The sequence below is a fragment of the Dryobates pubescens genome, chromosome 12, assembly GCF_014839835.1.
Source record: "Dryobates pubescens isolate bDryPub1 chromosome 12, bDryPub1.pri, whole genome shotgun sequence".
Classification (NCBI taxonomy): Eukaryota; Metazoa; Chordata; class Aves; order Piciformes; family Picidae; genus Dryobates; species Dryobates pubescens.
In genome coordinates, this window is record NC_071623.1 from 31,715,141 (window position 1) to 31,733,316 (window position 18,176).

At 40.8% G+C, this 18,176-nt stretch overlaps 1 protein-coding gene across 2 annotated transcripts in view; it reads right to left on the reverse strand.

Annotated features, from left to right (window-relative positions):
• The window catches only part of GBE1 (1,4-alpha-glucan branching enzyme 1), a 136,301-nt gene that overhangs the window by 101,104 nt on the left and 17,021 nt on the right, over positions 1-18,176 (reverse strand). For both annotated transcript variants that reach the window (XM_054166110.1, XM_054166109.1), the window contains exon 2: positions 589-758. In XM_054166110.1, coding sequence (XP_054022085.1) covers positions 589-758 — 170 coding nt within the window. The remainder of the gene's footprint in view (positions 1-588; positions 759-18,176) is intronic.

An 18,176-nucleotide genomic window follows, 5' to 3' on the forward strand; every position in this document is an offset into this window, starting at 1 on the left:
AAGAGCCACAGAAAGACTACAGGCCGGCAACAGAGCACACAAGAGAGAGAGATTCCCCCTAGCCCTCTCCAAGGCAAGGGCAAGCTCCAGACCATGAACTGGGCACAAGAGGAGAGAGGCCCCTAGCCCTCTCTGAGCCAAGGGCAACACAAATTATAGTCACAGTGTCTGGACAGAGGAGCAAGCTGTGAGCATGCAGCTAACCTGCCACAGAATCCCATTTGTGGGAAACCACAGATCACAGAACCTTTATTTCCAATTTAAATCGCTGCATTGGAAATTCTTAGGTCTGTGCTTAAATGGTTTAAGTGTCCTCACATGTGGAGTGTAATACCCACAACCGAACAACAGAACCTGTAAATACACTTTGTAAATAAGTTATGGTGGTATTTGAAGATGCCACTGCCAGGAAACATGAAATATAAAATACATTAAATATAAAATATATTAAAATACACATTTTATTGCACCATGATGCTTGTTTTTACTATCACAATTACATCATTGCTATCAAAGCCTCTGTAAGTGAAGGGGGGATATTTATTTAAAACAGTGCTGCAGAGAAGATATATTCCTAGAAATACTTACTGAAGTCACCTGTGAGAAACACTGCTTCTGCTCCTGGTGCCCACTCTTTGCAATATATTCCACCATCCACAGATTGCTGAACTCCAAAGGTTTTGTAACTTTCTGTAAACTTATCAAGGCCTCCTTCGTTCTCCTCAATGTTCTTCAAGCGGTTGTAAAACAAAGAATACCTTTCAAGGAAAACAGATAAGAGTTCTTGTGAAGCTTAGTAAGTTCCTTTCAAAGGTTAACAAGAACATAAGAAAACACTAAGACACACTGGCACGCTGTGTCCTAAGGCCACAGTACCAAAACCACTCTGCTCTACAGAGATGGAAAAACACCACACACAAACCACACATTTCCCCCCTGTTTGTTACACAGTGCAAAGCTGCAATTTTCACCTTTGTCTGTATATTCTCTACTCCATGTGAACAGTTTGCACTTCAAGTCTAATACCACGACTCCTGATTACCAGTGAAGAAACCACAGTATTGCTGCACAACAGGAGAACTACACACTGTGAACAGCCTAGCACTTTCTCCTCCGTCCTATTAACACTGGACACAGGCCTCCTAGGGAGAATTGTATAGGCCTGCTACATCTCTCACAGGCAGTTTTAATAGACAATCTCAGGACACTGAGAACTTTGCAGTACAGCATATAAGCATAGAGAAACCAGCTTGGCACATACAGAAAGAGCTTCTTAGGCAACTTCTTTATGGAGACCATCAGCAACACTTTGTAGTCCCTCAGCACTTCAATGATTTGGAAAACAAAATTACCATTTCATGAAACTAATTATTTGAACTTTATCCGAAAGGCCCTAAATACCTGAATACCTGCCCTAAACATCTGAAATGCCCTAAACCTCTAAATGTAAGAATTCCCTATTGTTAGCTGGAATGTTTCATATTTTTCCTCTCTTTTCTCATAGTAGTTCCCATCAACTCAGGAAACATGCCAGGTGTACAATATAAACCAGAGGGTTAACACTGACTCCTATTATGTGAAGCTGCACAGCTAAAAGTTTCAGCCAACCACTGAATTATCACTACTTGTACATTCTTTGTTTTGATGAAGACATTCCCAAATTAATCACAATGTAACATACAAACGTTCTCCACAAATGGAAAGGAGTCTTTCTGAAACACATGAAAATTAATAGGAATTAGAATCATAGAATTGTTCGGGTTGGAAGGGACCTCAAGGATTACCTAGTTCCAACCCTCCTGCCATGGGCAGGGACACCTCACACTCCATCAGGTTGCTCAGAGTCACATCCAGCCTGGACATTTGCAGGGATGAGGCTTCTACCACCTCCCTGGGCAACCTGTGCCAGTGTCTCACCACCCTCATGGTGAAAAAACTTCTTCCTAACATCCAATCTGAATCTACCCATTTCTAATTTTTTTCCATTCCCCCTAGTCCTATCATTACCTGACACCTAGAAAGTCCCCCTTCCTTCTTTGTGTGCGTCTTCATTCGCAGGGCAGACTGACCCTCTCCCTCCCAATCTCTACAGCTGTGGTGAGCAAACATACATGCACAATAAAGTATTTATTTTGGAGGGCAGAAGTCCAAGAATGAAACAGATCAGAAAAAGTTGTTGGTCAGGGATGTAAAACATTACAACAGTGTTTTCATACAGGACAAATTTTGAACAAGTAATACTGCATTGTTTATACAGGGTGCACAAGCACATTGCTTGTGAGTAGGCTAATTCACATATGTATTACTGCTGTATCAACACTGCAGAGATTATGATTACTGCAACAACTAGTGCTCTGTGCAGTTGGTTTTAAACTATATTCTAGAGAGCATTACATTTTGATTTTTTTTCTATCTCCCAAAATGCTCACAGAGAACTGCAGTTTGCTTAAAGTTCAGGAAAAAGTCACCAGCTGCTGAAATGGATCAATTGTGCTTTGAACTAGTCTAAAAAGTCATCTTAGAACAAGGTTTTCCATTGTAGGTGGTCATGTAAAACAGCACAAGCATAGTTCTGTATCCTGCTCCTGCTTTAAAAGAAAGGATTGAGTTACATCCATGATCATGATCCAGATATAGAAAACTTAAGGTTCTGCTTTCACAGAAATGTTGGCTTCTACTTAATGGAAGCTTGTTAAACAGTTTTCATCTTCCAAAGTGAAAGCCCAGTATTAAACACAAAGTGACAGGAATTCAGCCAGTTCCAAAGATACATACTGTTTACCAATGGCAAGCAAGTGTTAAAAGAAGTAGACATTTGATTGATGAGACTGTGATCGCCTCAACACAGGAAGTTATGTTCAGTTATGCATGTCCACTCATATATACAGTCAGATGGACTCTGGACACAGGGTAAGTTTCAAAAGCAAGATAATCTTGTAAAATTTTGGACATCTGAAGTGCATCAACAACAGCATCCAGAGCCACAAGTCAGGACAAAAAGGTGACTTCTGCTTTCATACCTCTCAAGTTTGTACAGCTATATGAGCTTCTGAGAGGATTAGAAGGTAAAATGCTGTCCAGCCCTGCCTTGAAAACTATAACCAATACCTTTGAGACAAAAAAACTCAACACAGCAACAACTGGATCCACAGGATCTCAGGTCTGCAGTAACTGGAAAAGTTGTACATCAAGTCCCTCACTATGGCCAGGTATGACAAGACACACCTGACAAGTATGGACAGTAGAAGGGAGCTACTTTCAATGCATTCCTTGGTCCTGGAGAGAAGGACAAAAGCTGGTGAAGGGTCTAGAGAACAAGTTTTGGAGAAGCAGCTGAGGGAACTGGGATTGTTTAGTCTGGAGAAGAGAAGGCTAAGGGAAGACTTTCTTGCTCCTTACAAGAGAGGTTTTAGTGAGGGAGGTGTTGGTCTCTTCTCTCTAGTATCAGGTGATAGGATGAGAGGAAATAGCCTGGAATTGTGCCAGGGGAGGTTTAGATCAGATACTAGGAAAAATTTCTTTGCAGAAATCATCATAGGATGCCCAGGGAGGTGGTGGGGTCAAGAAATGTGCAGGCATGGCACTTTGGGACATGGTTTAACAGCCATCATGGTGTCAGGTTGAAGTTTGGACTCGATCTTGGAGGTGTTTTCCAACTGGAACAACTGTGTGATTCTGTAAGTCACATTTCTTAGTGAAACAAGGCTTTTGGAAGAATTATGAAGAAGCCTGACTGCAAGTCAGCATACTGAATTGCTGCTCCACATAAAGACTTCAGGTCTTTATTCTTCCAAGCAACCAGAGACAGTAACTGCTTCCTGGCCACCTCTGAAAATTACCAAAAGGGCAGTCTCATCTCTAAAGCTTACCTGGTTAAATCTAAAAGTTTAAGTTTCTCAGGCATCACAGAAAAGTAACTGGGAACTAATATAAGCAAAAAGGCCTTAAAAGCATATCAAATATCCTTGTTCAAGCAGTCTGCTGCTGAGCTCCACAATGGCTGCACATCTTCAGAGCATGTTTATGCCTCTGCTTCTATTTTTTTAAATGAAATTGCAGATATTGCAATTTACAGAAAAGTCAATCATCTCATTTGTGTCAACACTGAAACTAATCATTTTAATCCCTCTTCTGCTTATGATGCTGATTTTAGTAGCTACTCATCTTTTAGATTATTTTTGTCCACAAAAGCTTTTGTGTCATAATTTATTTCTACAATATTGGCCCAGTATTTATGCTAATTTATTCAAACAGAAAAGCAAATAGAGCAGTCTCTGATCATGCTATCTGGTGTCCATATGGAAAGCCTACTTCTGCAGATACCAAAAGGAAATGAAAGAAAATGCCCAGCAAGGTACTCTGTAGCCAAATTTCCCCATCTTCCAGTAAATACAAACATTTACAACAATGACAGTGTTTAAAAAAGAAGAAGAAGCTACAATCCAAAAGAAAACAAAATTCTCAGCTGGTTTGGTCTGTGTAGATGTTGGAAAAACTAACAGACCAAAAGTGGAAAGCAAAAAATGGTTTGGTTTCCCCCTCTTCCTCTTCATTTAGACAACAGCCATGAGCAGCCAATTTCTTCAGGAGAATGCTATCTTAGGTAGGTCAAATGCTTTAATAAAGTCCCAGTAAACAACATCCACAGGCTTTCCCTCATCCAATAAGCAAGTCACCCTGTTTTAGAAGGAGATTAGGTTCATCAGACATGACTATCTTCTCTCTAGAGATATTCAAAACATGCCTAAAGATGTTCCTGTGAGATCTGGTGATCCTGCTCTGGCAGGAGGGTTGGACTAGATCTTTCAAGGTCCCTTCCAGCCCCTAATATTCTGTGATTCTGTGATTAATTGGGTCCAATATATCTATACAGATATACATGGTCCAGGCTCACTGGATGAGGGGCTTTTTTATCTCCAAAGATGCAACAGGTATCTTTAACCATCATAAGGAAATCACGGATGTGGTAATTGCTACCTCATGAAGCGTAGCTGCAAGCTCTCTGAAAAAGCCTGTGCCACACTCTCAGCAAGTTTTCCTGGAAGGCTAAAGTACAATTAATTTATTTCAAGGTAGTCAAAGGGAATATGAAACTGGGCAATCCTGAAAGAATCATCACTAATAATGCCCATTTCTATTCCTGCTGTGACCCCCTACCACTTCAAAGAAGACAAAGAAACGAAAAGCTGAAAACAGAAGACAAAAACATAGATGCAACATCTCTGAATATTTAAAGCACAAGGGGCTGTTCATGAATTACCTTTTCTAATATTATTGCTATCACTTCAAAGATGCAGTTGAACACTCTAACCAACATCAAAGCCAGTGCAGAGTCCCTGCTCAGATTGAGTCCCAGATTCTCATCTGCTCCTTTACTCTCTAGTTACTCCCTCAAGCTGTCCTCATGTAGCGGCTTACAAGGGAATGGATTGAAGGAAGGCAGGAGTAGGATGGATCGAGTTCTTCCTAAAGCAAGCATCTGCAGCCCTGCAACTCAATTGCATCAGACCATGCAGAAGCAGCAAATACCTGTTCACAGTTGCCTCTTCAACTTCATTCATCACTAGTGAAAATGTATCAGCATAGAGGCCTTGGGTTTTATTTGTTTTCTCTATGTCCCTTTAAGCATTTGACTCTTCAGAGAATTACACAAGTACTCACACTTCAGGAAAACAGTAAGTAAAGGCACAGTAATTCTCAAGTAGGCATGCCTACTTTAGAACAGTAGATTTACTGCATTTTAACTTCCATCATCTGTCTAATTTTAGATGATTGACTTGCACTTTCTGCATAGGAAGGTGCCATTCTCTTCAGGTAATCTTTTCTCTAGATTTGTAGGTAGATTAAGCAACACATGTAACTGCTGAAGTGTTACAAGTATTCTGAGATACATCTTCTAGCAGAATGAAATAGCAATGGCTGATGCTCACACAGACCCAGAAACAGACAATCATTTAATTTTGCTTTTCTGTGAGTTACAAGTAGAGATATTACATGGTTCTGAAGTCATGACCTGAAGAAGTCTGGGGGCCTAAATTTGAATTTCCTAGAAGTTCTAGTTGCTCTATTAAAAGTATTCACTATAAAAGCACTTTGCCACTGAGGTCAGAAGCAATTTAGCACACATTTTCAGCTGAAAACTAAGCATTCTACAGGTTGTCCAATTATATTCCTTTCAGATGTAATAAAGTTAACTGCTGTTCAACTAATTTGCAGAAAGCTATTTCAATAAGGGACTTCCACAGTTACATCATTTCTGTTACAATTCCACATTTGGAATACTGCATTCAGTTTTAGGCTCCCCAGTTCAAGAAAGACAGAGAACTGCTGAAGAGAATCCAATGGAGAGCCACAAGGCAGCCAAGGTCAAGCAGAAGCAAGTTAGTAGCTGCCAGCCCGAGGAAGTGGGAAGAGAGAGAAATTGTTTTGGGAACTAAATCCTATGGTAGATCCATGGGATTGTATAGAATTATTGTTATTTTCCTTTTTACACCCAGTAGCCATGTATTTACATTTTACCACTTCTCTGTTCAAGATATGATGTTAAAGGCATAGCCTAAAACTACCACACATGAGTAATCACTTGCTCTGTTGAAAGTTATTCATACAGAAGAAGTGACTGATTCAGCATCAGCTGTTTTCCAAATAAAGTGTAGTGACATGCAAGTCAGGCCCAGAGTCTGGTACATAAGAGTATGGCAAAAAACTCTGACAGAAAACAAAAAGGAAAGCAGGTTGTCTTGGCATCCTACCAGCAGCTGCTGTTTGTAACACAGATGTAAAGACCTATGAGCTATGAAGTCTAATAAAGATAAATATCTTTCAGGAGGGTAGCATTTTAGCAAGATTACTTGCTGACTTGAGTTCTGGCACCGTGCTTTCTGCACAATACAGGGGACTAGTAACAAGCCTCTTCCCTGCTTTAAACATTAGGATAACTTAGTGGCCTCACTAGCATTTGACAGCTGTGATATTTTTGCCATCTGCTTTATAATGAACATATGTAGTGCTCAGTTCAGAACCAAATGCAGGAGCGATTACAAGATGTGTCAAATGAAAACTTAATCATTTAGTAATAATTGCTCCACTGACTTATCTAAACCAGCCCCACTTCTAAGAACACCTTTCTCCACAATATTTAGAGGCTCTCTTACCCAGATCCACAATTGCTCATTTCAGTTTCTTAGAAACACATGGATGCACTTCACAGGATAAGTGTAACAAATTACTGGTGTTTAGAAGGAGCAAGAGGCAATTCCTTTCCATCAGCACCCTGGCAAACTACTTAGAGACATCAATTCAAGCAAGAGAGGAAAGAAGTGTATACATAAGCATTAACATTTGCTACAAGACATTTTATCTTTTACCCTCTACTGAGCTGGGGGGGTGTGGTGGTGTTTGTGGTGGTTGTTTGTTTTAAAGTAAGTACATGTATGTGTTTTTTAAAGAGCCACCTCCAAAAACACCACATTCACCCCAAAATGCTTATGATACCTAGCAATGTTACAACTTCCCAAAACAGCAAGCACTGCTATGTATATTATGCATGAGCCAAAGCCCTCAAGGCAGCTTCCCTCTCATAAGGGAACAGTTCAAATAAAACATCAACTACAAAATAATGGGAGTTTTGATATTTCATCTTTGTACATAGAGAAACAAATTCAGTAATAGCATACTTCATTTATTTTGTTTTACACATCTGAATATTTATCAGATAAACAGCTCAGGTATGAGATTTCATTTAATGAAATGAAAGTTTCTGTCTCACTATGGCTCTGCTAAGGAGTCTTAATTATGCATTAATTGTACACTAAAAAACCATTTAGACACAGTGATTTGCTTCTCTGCCAGGATGATATCCAAAGAAAATTAGAGGGGGGAGGGTAAAATTTACATAACTCCAGAGAAGCCCCATCCTATTTCAGCAGAAAGCTGCAGAAGTGAAGAAAGACAGATTTCTCTCTCAAAATCAGTAGACTAAGACTGTGTTAGCTCATGTTTCATATTACACAAGAGAAAATAAACTGAAAGGTCAGTGGAACAGTTACAGCATTGCCCTTTTCCAAGGTAATCAGCAGAGCATGTAGCAAAGACGTGAACACAAGCGTGACTGGAAAGACAGTAGCTGATAAAGAGGCTTTTGCTGCCAAAAGTATGTGGGACAAAATACCTTGCTCTGAATGTGCATCCAGGAGCGAGGCACACGGCAAGTCTTACTTCAGTAACTCTGATTTATTACTTCAGCAAAAACACAATTTCAAATTAAACAGGTTCTCATACTGCCAAAACACACTACAATATGTAACACTGAACATTAATCACATTCTCAGGTAAGCTACAGGAATACTATCATTATTAATTTGTTTGTAATAGGGACACAATGCAGTAAAAAATTCATTGTTAATGCACTAGTTTTTACTTTAAATATACAAATTCTTCTTGTTATTCAGCAGTATTTAACCAGAAACTGTAGGGTTCATTTTTCCTCTTAAAAGCATGTGTTTATTAGTGGAACAGAATAGAATAGAATTAACCAGGTTGCAAAAGACCTTCAAGATCATCAAGTGCAACCTATCACCCAACACCATCTAGTCAACTAAACCATGGCACTAAGTGACTCATCCAATCTTATTTCAAACACCTCCAGTGATGGTGACTCCACCATCTCCCCAGGTAGCCCATTCCAATGGCAAATATCCCTTTCTGTGAAGAACTTCTTCCTAACATCCAGCCTAACATCCTAACATCCAGGTGGTGGAGTCGCCATCACTGGAGGTTTTCAGGAGGAGACTTGATGGGGTGCTTGGTGCCGTGGGTTAGTTGTTTGGGTGGTGTTGGATTGGTTGATGGGTTGGACGCGGTGATCTTGAAGGTCTCTTCCAACCTGGTTTATTCTATGTATTCTAAACCTCCCCAGCACAGCTTGAGACTGTGTCCTCTTGTTCTGGTGCTGCTTGCCTGGAAGAAGAGACCAACCCCCCTGGCTACAACCTCCCTTCAGGTAGTTGTAGACAGCAATAAGGTCTGCCCTGAGCCTCCTCTTCTCCAGGCTAAGCAACCCCAGCTCCCTCAGCCTCTCCTCACAGGGCTTGTGCTCCAAACCCTTCACCAGCTTTGTTGTCCTTCTCTGGACACGTTCAAGGAACTCAACATCTTTCTCAAACTGAGAAGCCCAGAACTGGACACAGGACTCAAGGTGTGGCCTAATGTGGCATGATCACCTTCCTGGGTAGCCTATTCCAATGCCTGACCAAACTCTCAATAAAGAAATTTTTCCTACTATCCAATTTAAACCTTCCCTGGTGCTATTTGAGGCCATTTCCTCTTATTCTATCTTTTGATAGATACACCTACAAAAACATGTTTTGTTTTCCCTTTCTCATGTACACAAACATACTCCTAATGTGGGTTTCTTCCTGGCCTTTAAGTATTTGTCACCCAACTTCAGATCACCTCTCAATTTTATTGCCAAAGAAACATCACATGACTCCAGAAAAGAAAAGCATGCCTACAGCTTTTACATTTAAAGGCTAGAAAACCAAGTATTAAATACAGGATGGTAAGGAAGGTATGCTTTTGTTGCTGACCACTGTGCCAGGTTTTGATTGGTCTTCACTGGTTTGATCAAGGAAAGTTTTGTTTTCAGGCTCAGTAGCTGTCCAAGGATATCTACACAGACTCCACATACAAGTCACCAAGCATGCCTCCTGGTTTGCCAGCTGGGCTCCCTGTAATGCTGGTGAAGAAAGGTAGCCCTTTTAGAAGCTAATTTTAAGGAGAAAAACATTTGCCTTAGTGACTGGAAAACAAGATCTAGAGGGATTTGGGGGTGGAAGGAGGGAGATCACTGAGCTGCTTTGCCTTCTATGTTATCACGCCAGCTCCAGGTGCCTGTACAGAAGCACTGCCCGGGTTTCAACAGCATAAGCTTGTCTAAATGTAATTCTTATCAGCTTTCACTGCAGACAGGACCAACAAGGAAACCCAAGCACTCTTAAACATTTATACAGTCCACAGCACAAGGTATTTATAAATTAGTATCAACATGCTAGAAGTATAATTAGGACTTGTGTACTTCGGAAATGTCTCTAACTACTCTCAGGCAACCAAGCCTATTCCCACAGAAGATGAGCAAGCCAAAAAGTGTCTCTTGTTGTTGCTGTGAATAGTTTCCTACAACAGCTTAAATAGCCAGCATTTTCAAGGTGCAGTCTAAAAGCTGCTCTGTTTTTCCAGACTCCAATAGGAGGTGCAACCATAGTCTCACTGTTAGAAGGGAGACCTGGGAAGGCTTCAGAGAGATCATGGAATATTAACATTTGCTTAACACTGAGTCAAGAGATGCAAGATGAACACGCTGCCTACTGAGCAGAGGAAACTAGTCTAACAATTTCATATTTGTCTTGTCTGCTTAAGAGTCTATATGCACCTTCTGGAACTACAAAACATAGATGCTTTCCTATCAGATTTTGACACAAGCTTTATTTACAAAGAATCTTTTGTGCAGGAAAAAAAAATCTTATTAAGCATTCCCTTAGTTCCCATGAATAAACTTCAACAGCACAAAGGCTGAGCAATGTAGTAACAGACTACTTCTTGTAGAGCATCTCCCTATTTATTAATTTCCACCCTCACTATAATATTCCTGTGACTGTTCAGTATGCTTTCTCCTCTTTAGAGGGGAATTTAGACAATTCACACTGACTGATGTGCTCAAAATGTTGCATTTCAAAGTACTTGTCTAAGTTTAAAGCACAAAATAGAAAACAAACAAAACCAAAGTGAGTGAAAAAATATCAATACATGTACAATTATCTACAAATCTGGGTGTTGACATTAGATGTATATACTACTACCACCCCTTCATTCTCCCCTCTCTCACCTGAAATACATACAACAGAAGATAAAAGTACTATATCTTTTATTGGAACTAAGCCTAGAAAAACCTACTAGCTCAGATTCTCACCCTGGAGAGCTGCCAAAGTCTACAAACTGAAGCCAAACAGGACAACAGGTTAGTCCCAAAGCTTCAGTTGGCACAGCCTCCTTATTTGAGGTCAATTTGATAAGCACCAGCACAAGGGAATAACAAAGGAGGAAAACCAAGAACCAACTTCAGGTATTCACAATTTGTCAGGAAATTAACCTCTTCATTTATGAGCTATGTACCAAGAATAAAGCTGGTAAAGACTTCTGATGCCCTGTGGAAGAAAAAGTACTGCTAGGTACACAACTACTGTATTTGATCCACCACAATATATTTATTATATCAGAGTAGATTGGATATTTATTATTCCATAAATAATTTTTCTCTAAGCAATATATAACCCCCCACAAAATTCCATGCTTAAACATTTTCCTCTCTTCCTTGAGAGATGAACTTGCATTCAGCTTCTACAACAAGGCAACACACACAGATGCAACCATAAACAGCCTCCTACTTTTCCCCTCCTAATATGCACAGTTTGCACCGTGTCAGTTAGAAGCCTTTTTCCATTGTCATCTGAATTGGTACAAGATGAAACATTTTAGAGAAGAAAAAAATATACATGAAAATTGACAGGGGAATGGCAACTGTATGGAAGAAAAAACAAATTCTCCTGGGACCTGGGCCCAGAAAATGGTACAATCTCTATGCCCTGTATGTTTGACACCCAAGTGAACAAAATCCTGACCAATCCAGTCCCAGTTCAACACTAATCTGGTTCTGAGCAGAAAGGTGGGACACAGATAGAATTCAGAGGTTCTCTCCAATCAGAATTTCTATGACTATTTAGTGCTTCACACCTACTGAAGCTAGCCAGCTCTGCCTAACAAAGAACATGGCAAAATATACAAAAACAATGCAGATGATGATGGAAATATCCTACAATATCCTGCAAATGCCAAACCATCCTAAAATACCTGAGGTTTCTGGCCATCACATACTCCTCCCCTGTGCCTGAATTAATTTTCTTTGTATGTGTATCTATACACACAAATAAAGAAATCCCACAGTGCTGAATCAGACAAAAATAAGGACAAAATAGCCCAGCTGCTACCTTCAAAGTTCAGCTACTGTTGAGCAATGTTTCTGCAAATACCTTAGCAGTATAGAAAATGTTGCCATGCAATTGAAGATCAGTTAAAGTAGCTACTGACACATGCAAGGTAAACTTTACATCATTACCTGTAAAATGCTACAATTATAACCACATGTTGACAACGAATTGATGTATGTAAGGAATTCAAATAGAACTAGATGTAAGTTCCCTGTGTATAGTGTGCACCATGCAATTATATACACACATATATATGGTACTGTTTCAAAGCATTCTGTAAATATAAACCCATTCAATACTGACATACAATTCCAGAGGTTTTAAGACTGAAGTATAAACCACTTTGGGTGGGGGATTATGGATGCAGGATTGCATTCATACTGGACATTATCCAACACTATAGATTTTTTTCTTGTTTCCTACCTGTATTAGCCAAATGCTGCCAGTAACATTTTGGAGTCTTTCTTCCTTGCTAACGAATTACAACATGAGACGATCCATCACCTCAACTATTCTGCAACAGGGATGAGAGCTGAGCAACCTTCAGGAGAGGGAACACTATTTTTTGAACTGAAGCACAGAAGTGCTGTTCAGCACTGTTTTATCTCTAAAGGAAAGTGACCCCTTGTTTTCCATTTCCACAAAACCACAAGGAATGTGAAGCTTACCTTTGGTACCTTCCTGCTACTGCCTGGCAGTCCTTCTGTCACTGCTATTGTCAGCCTGTCATTTGTGCCAGCAGTAGGATTTTTGACACAAAATTCTGGCATTTTACAAGTTTTAAAAAACCTAGAACCTCACTGTACACTTCAGAGAGCTTTTGGTAACTTTAAATCGAGTGCATCAGTCTTAATTCTACAAGCCTGAACTCAAAAACTCCTGAATAATCAACAGGAGATGGCGAAGGGGAGGACAAGTCCTTCACAAGAGTCTCCATGACAGAAAGACTCTTAATCCTAAATTTTCAGGACTGCAACAGTGTTCTTTGAAGCTTTTGAAGAGGCACAGGTTATCTGGGGTAGCACATCTTTCTTCCTTAGCTGGATTCTTTTAGGACTAATCAGCACCTCTACATTACCAGGGAGAGAATGTAACTGTTTGACTCACTTCAGTGTGATAGCTAGAATTAGTTTAATGTCACACATCACACAGTCCCTTACATAACAAAGGGCTGTAAGTATGTACCTCCCTCATTTTAATATCTCTCAAAGGAAGTTTGGATTCTTATAGTCCATCTTTAATTTACAATAAGAATTTGTTTTTATTATTCTCACTATTCCCTGAGCTGGGCATTTAGTGCCTTTAAGAATGTGCAGGCTAAATGAACCGTATTTCTTTCAAACATTAAGCCACAGAGCATTAGTGTTTGTCCAGAGCACTGTTTGCCAAAGTTCAGATACCTTTGCTCAGAAGGGCCTAGCTGCTGTCCCAATACATTATCACAGTATCACTAAGGTTGGAAGAGACCTCAAAGATCATCGAGTCCAACCTGTCACCACAGACCTCATGACTAGACCATGGCACCAAGTGCCACGTCCAATCCCCTCCTGAACACCTCCAGGGATGGTGACTCCACCACCTCCCTGGGCAGAGAAAGGACATTGCTGCCCAGAGAGAACACTCCTGCCCACTGCAGGCTTGAACTCACACAATACACTCCCATTTGTTTATGACAAAAAGCTTTCAGCAGCAGACCAGGCAGGTAAGAGACTCTCACAGAAAGGCCATTCTCACTACCAGCCCTTTAGTATGAGAGATGTAAACACAGGCCAGTACCACAGTCACTTGCACGAACCTGAAGTATCACACAGCAGGCTGAGTTAAGTTTATGTCCCATGTGTAATCACAGGAGCAAGAGAAGCTCATTCAAGGTTCTCAGCACATGAGTTTTAGGTGTGACAAGGAGAACAACAAGCAGTTTTCAGGTCTAACCTGAACATATGTTCTTCCCCACACACCCCAATACATGCACTGTACATACACCTGAATAAAACAAGCTTTCAACCTCTCAAATGACTTGAGAGAAAATTTCTTATCAACTATTCCTAAGTATAAACTTTCACATTGTTGACTGAAAAAAGTCTACTGTAAAAACAAATTGTTGAAGCACATCAATATATGTAAACAATTATATATTAAAAAAATCATCTGGACAATATTAGAGCTCAAACCATTCATCCCTCTTCTGTAGTGTGAGAGTTGCTAAAGCTACACTGCACCCCCATAACACTTGAACTGGGGGGGCACATCTCTACTTTTAACAGAGCTAGTATGGATTTCAACTTCCATACATTATATAACACTGCTCTGTGTTATACAAGACCTAGACTGAGGAGTCACAGAGTCATACAATTTTTCATCTGGAAGAGTCCAACAGTTTGCCCTGCACTGTAAGGACACCACTAAAGCCTGCCCCTCACGACAGAGGTCATCTAGGAGCATTGTCTCACCAGGTCTCCCATTCAGTTCTTCTGAAGCACAGGATTTGGGCACCCCAACTCTGAGGCAAGCACCAAGTCAAGGGCCCACAGACAGAACATGACCTGCTCTTTGTCCACAACCTTCCTTTTTAGCAAGGCCTTCCCTCACTCCTTCTTTACATCAAGTCTGGAGCACAGCTAGGCTTTGAACTCACCAAGCAACAGGGCTACTTTTCCCCATGCAGTTCTCAAAACAAGTGTCCACAACATAATTTTATGTATCTAACATTCCAAATAACTCAAAATGTAGGCAAGATTTTTTTTAAAACCCCAGAAGCCATGAAAACTACTTTAAATTCCTTCTATTAGAAGCTTAAGGTAGCATGAAGGGAAAAGCTGTTCTTTAATTAACTCATTATTATACATGTTATGTCATCAGACAAAGCAGGTAAGCAAGCAGTTTCAAAAGTATTTTGGCAGAGGCAGATTAATGAGTGGTAGTGAACATAACACATGGTACCTTTGTACTGAAACAGAACAGAATGCAAAGCCTGTGCTTTAAAACTTACATTGGTCAACTAGCTCTCTACAGATCGAAGTTCAGCGTTGGACACCATCCACATTGGCGTTAAGAATAAACTGAGTAGCATCTAGGCGTGAAAGTAGTTTGCTGGCTAGTTTTGGGGCTGGTTGGGGGTTTTTGGGGTCTTTTTTGGATTTGGTAGGTTGTTGTTAGTTTTGGTTAGTTTTGTTGTGGCTTTGAAGACTGGGTTTTGTTGATTTCGGGTTCTTTGGGAGGGAGGTGGTGTTATTTTGGTTGTGGTTTCTTGTTGAGTTTTGTTTGGGTTTTGGTTGGTTGGTTTTGGTTTGGATTTTGGGGGTTTGTTTGGGGTTTTCATTTGTTTGTTTTTTGGGGTTTTCATTTGTTTTTTTTTTGTAGGTGGGGCAAGGCAACATAAATTATCTCAACTTTAGTAATTCATCTCATCTTCTGTTTGCTCTCAGAAACAAAAAGAAAACTAGAACTAAGTTTAACTTGCAACCTGGACAGGTACTCTGGAGACTGCTCAGTGAGCTTCAAAGTTTACTGACAGTAACAGTTTCGAAAAGCCCCACTGCTTGGATAGTTCACAGAAGTTCAGAGGGAAAAAACCTAATAAAACAAACCAAACACACTCACCCCAAAAGAAAAAAAGAAACCCAAACCACAACAACCAAACAAAACCAACTCACACACAAAACCCTCACACAACCCCAACCCCAACCCCAAAAAGAATTCCTAAAGAAAGCCACAAAAGCAGGCACAGAGACTGCCCATGAATAGCGTACCCTGGATACAGCTGAATGGCCAAATTCATCTAATTTCATTAACAACTTTGAAGACTAATTCCCATCTTCCTAAAAATCTATTTCTTACTTTGTAATTAATGCTCTGGAGGGAATCTCCTCCAGTACCTTATGAGCCAAGCAGGTGTTGCACTTTGCAAAGGAAAGATTTATTATCAGCCTCAGAATCCCCAACTCTCCAAGGACCATGAATGCTGACTCGCAGGCCCACAATACGTACTGCAGATTACTCCCTGTGAAAAGCACCTAACAAATGCTTACCAGAAAGATGAAGGGAGGTTCTGGGTGAAGAAGAATGCATGAATCAGGCAACTAGTGTAATTAACAAACAGAAGATGCAACACTAACTGTCAAGATCTGAAAACAAAGTTTGTGTATTTCACCTTTTCATAACATGCAGCTAATTCAAGATTGCTTCTCAATAACTGTGGGGCTATTTGTACTGTCAGTAATTTAGCATGACATTTTTATCTGGGTCTGGGTGAGGTATAGACATTTCCCATAACATCCAGCATTCACTGGTGTCCTGACATAAACATCCCCACTACAAACTGCATCATGACTATTAAGGAAACTATTCCTCTGAGGTTTGACTCACCTGTATTTCTAAAAACTTAACAAAAAGCAGCTACATCATTCCACCTACTAATAAAAACTTCTTCACAGTATCTGGTCAGAATATCAGAACAGTAAGAATAGGTGAAGAGTCACTCTGAAACACACCATTATTCTATCCTAACATAGACGGTCCAGTTCTGGGCCCCTCAATTTAAGAAGGATATTGAGACTCTTGAACGTGTCCAGAGAAGGGCAATGAGGCTGGGGAGAGGCCTAGAGCACAGCCCTGTGAGGAGAGGCAGAGGGAGCTGGGGTTGTTTAGCCTGGAGAAGAGGAGGCTCAGGGGAGACCTTATTGCTGTCTATAACTACCTGAAGGATGATTGTAGCCAGGAGGGAGTTGGTCTCTTCTCCCAGGCAACCAGCACCAGAACAAGAGGACACAGTCTCAAGCTGAGCCAGGGGAAGTTTAGGCTTGAGGTGAGGAGAAAGTTCTTCACAGGGAGAGTTGTTGGCCATTGGAATGTGCTGCCCAGGGAGGTGGTACAGTCACCATCAATAGGGCATTGGACGTGGCACTTAGTGCCATGGTTTCGCAGTCATGAGGCCTTGGGTGACAGGTTGGACTTGATGGTCTCTGAGGTCTTTTCCAACCTTACTGATTCTGTGACCTTACATACAGAATACAATGATGCAATTATTTAGGCTCCCTGCATTTGACCAGCTGTCTCATCAGCTATCACAGCAGAGCACAACAGAAGAAGAAGTCAGAAGCAATACTCCACTACAAGATTGTTGTTGAGATTGTGTGATCTGCAATTACTGTGCCACTAAAGTAACCATCAAGAAAAGTAATACTACAAGTTGCAGTTATGATGTGTTTGTTACAGACATCTTATAACCACCCTAACTATTACTAAAAATCCCCAACTACACAGCAGAGAAAACCACACACCTCATTTCTATGCTTTACTTTCTGGCTAAGTGATGTTTTCTGAAAGAGATGCAAGCAGAGGTTTTGTCACAACCTCTAGGGGTAGTCTGCAAATCTTCATAGAATCAAAGGCTGGAAAGAACCTTTAATATCATTAAGTCCAACCATAAACCAACTACTATAACCACTAAACCATGTCCTGAAGTGCCACATCTACACGTTTCTTGTACACCTCCAGGGATGGCAACATCACCACCTCCTTGGGCAGCCTGTTCCAATGCCTCACCACTGTCTCAGCAAAGATGTTTTTTCCTAATGGCCCAGTGATCTCAGTCTCTTCACAGAGGAGATGATCAAGTTCCCTAATCATCCTCATGGCTCTCTGTTGGATTCTCTCCAGTAGTTCTCTGTCATTCTTGAACTGGAGAGCCCAAAACTGGACACAGTATTCCAGGTGTGGTCTCACCGGGGCAGAGTAGGGAGGTAGAAGAACATCCCTAGACCTGCTGGACACACTTTTCTTGATGCATCCCAGGATACCATTGGCTCTCTTGGCCATTGTTGTTTCATGGAGAACTTGCTGTCCACCAGCACTCCAAGGTCTTTCTCCATGGAGCTGCTTTCCAGCAGGGCAGCCCCTAGCCTGTACTGGTGACTGCTGTTATTCCTCCCCAGATGTAGGACCCTGCACTTGTCCTCATTGAGCTTCATGAGGTTTGCCTGCACCCAGCTCTCCAGCCTATCCAGGTCATGCTGGATGGCTGCACAGCCTGACAGGGTGTCAGCCAACACCCCCAGTTTGGTATCATCAGCAAACTTGCTGAGGGTACTCTCAATCCCCTCTCACCCAGGTTGTTGATAAAGATATTGAACAACA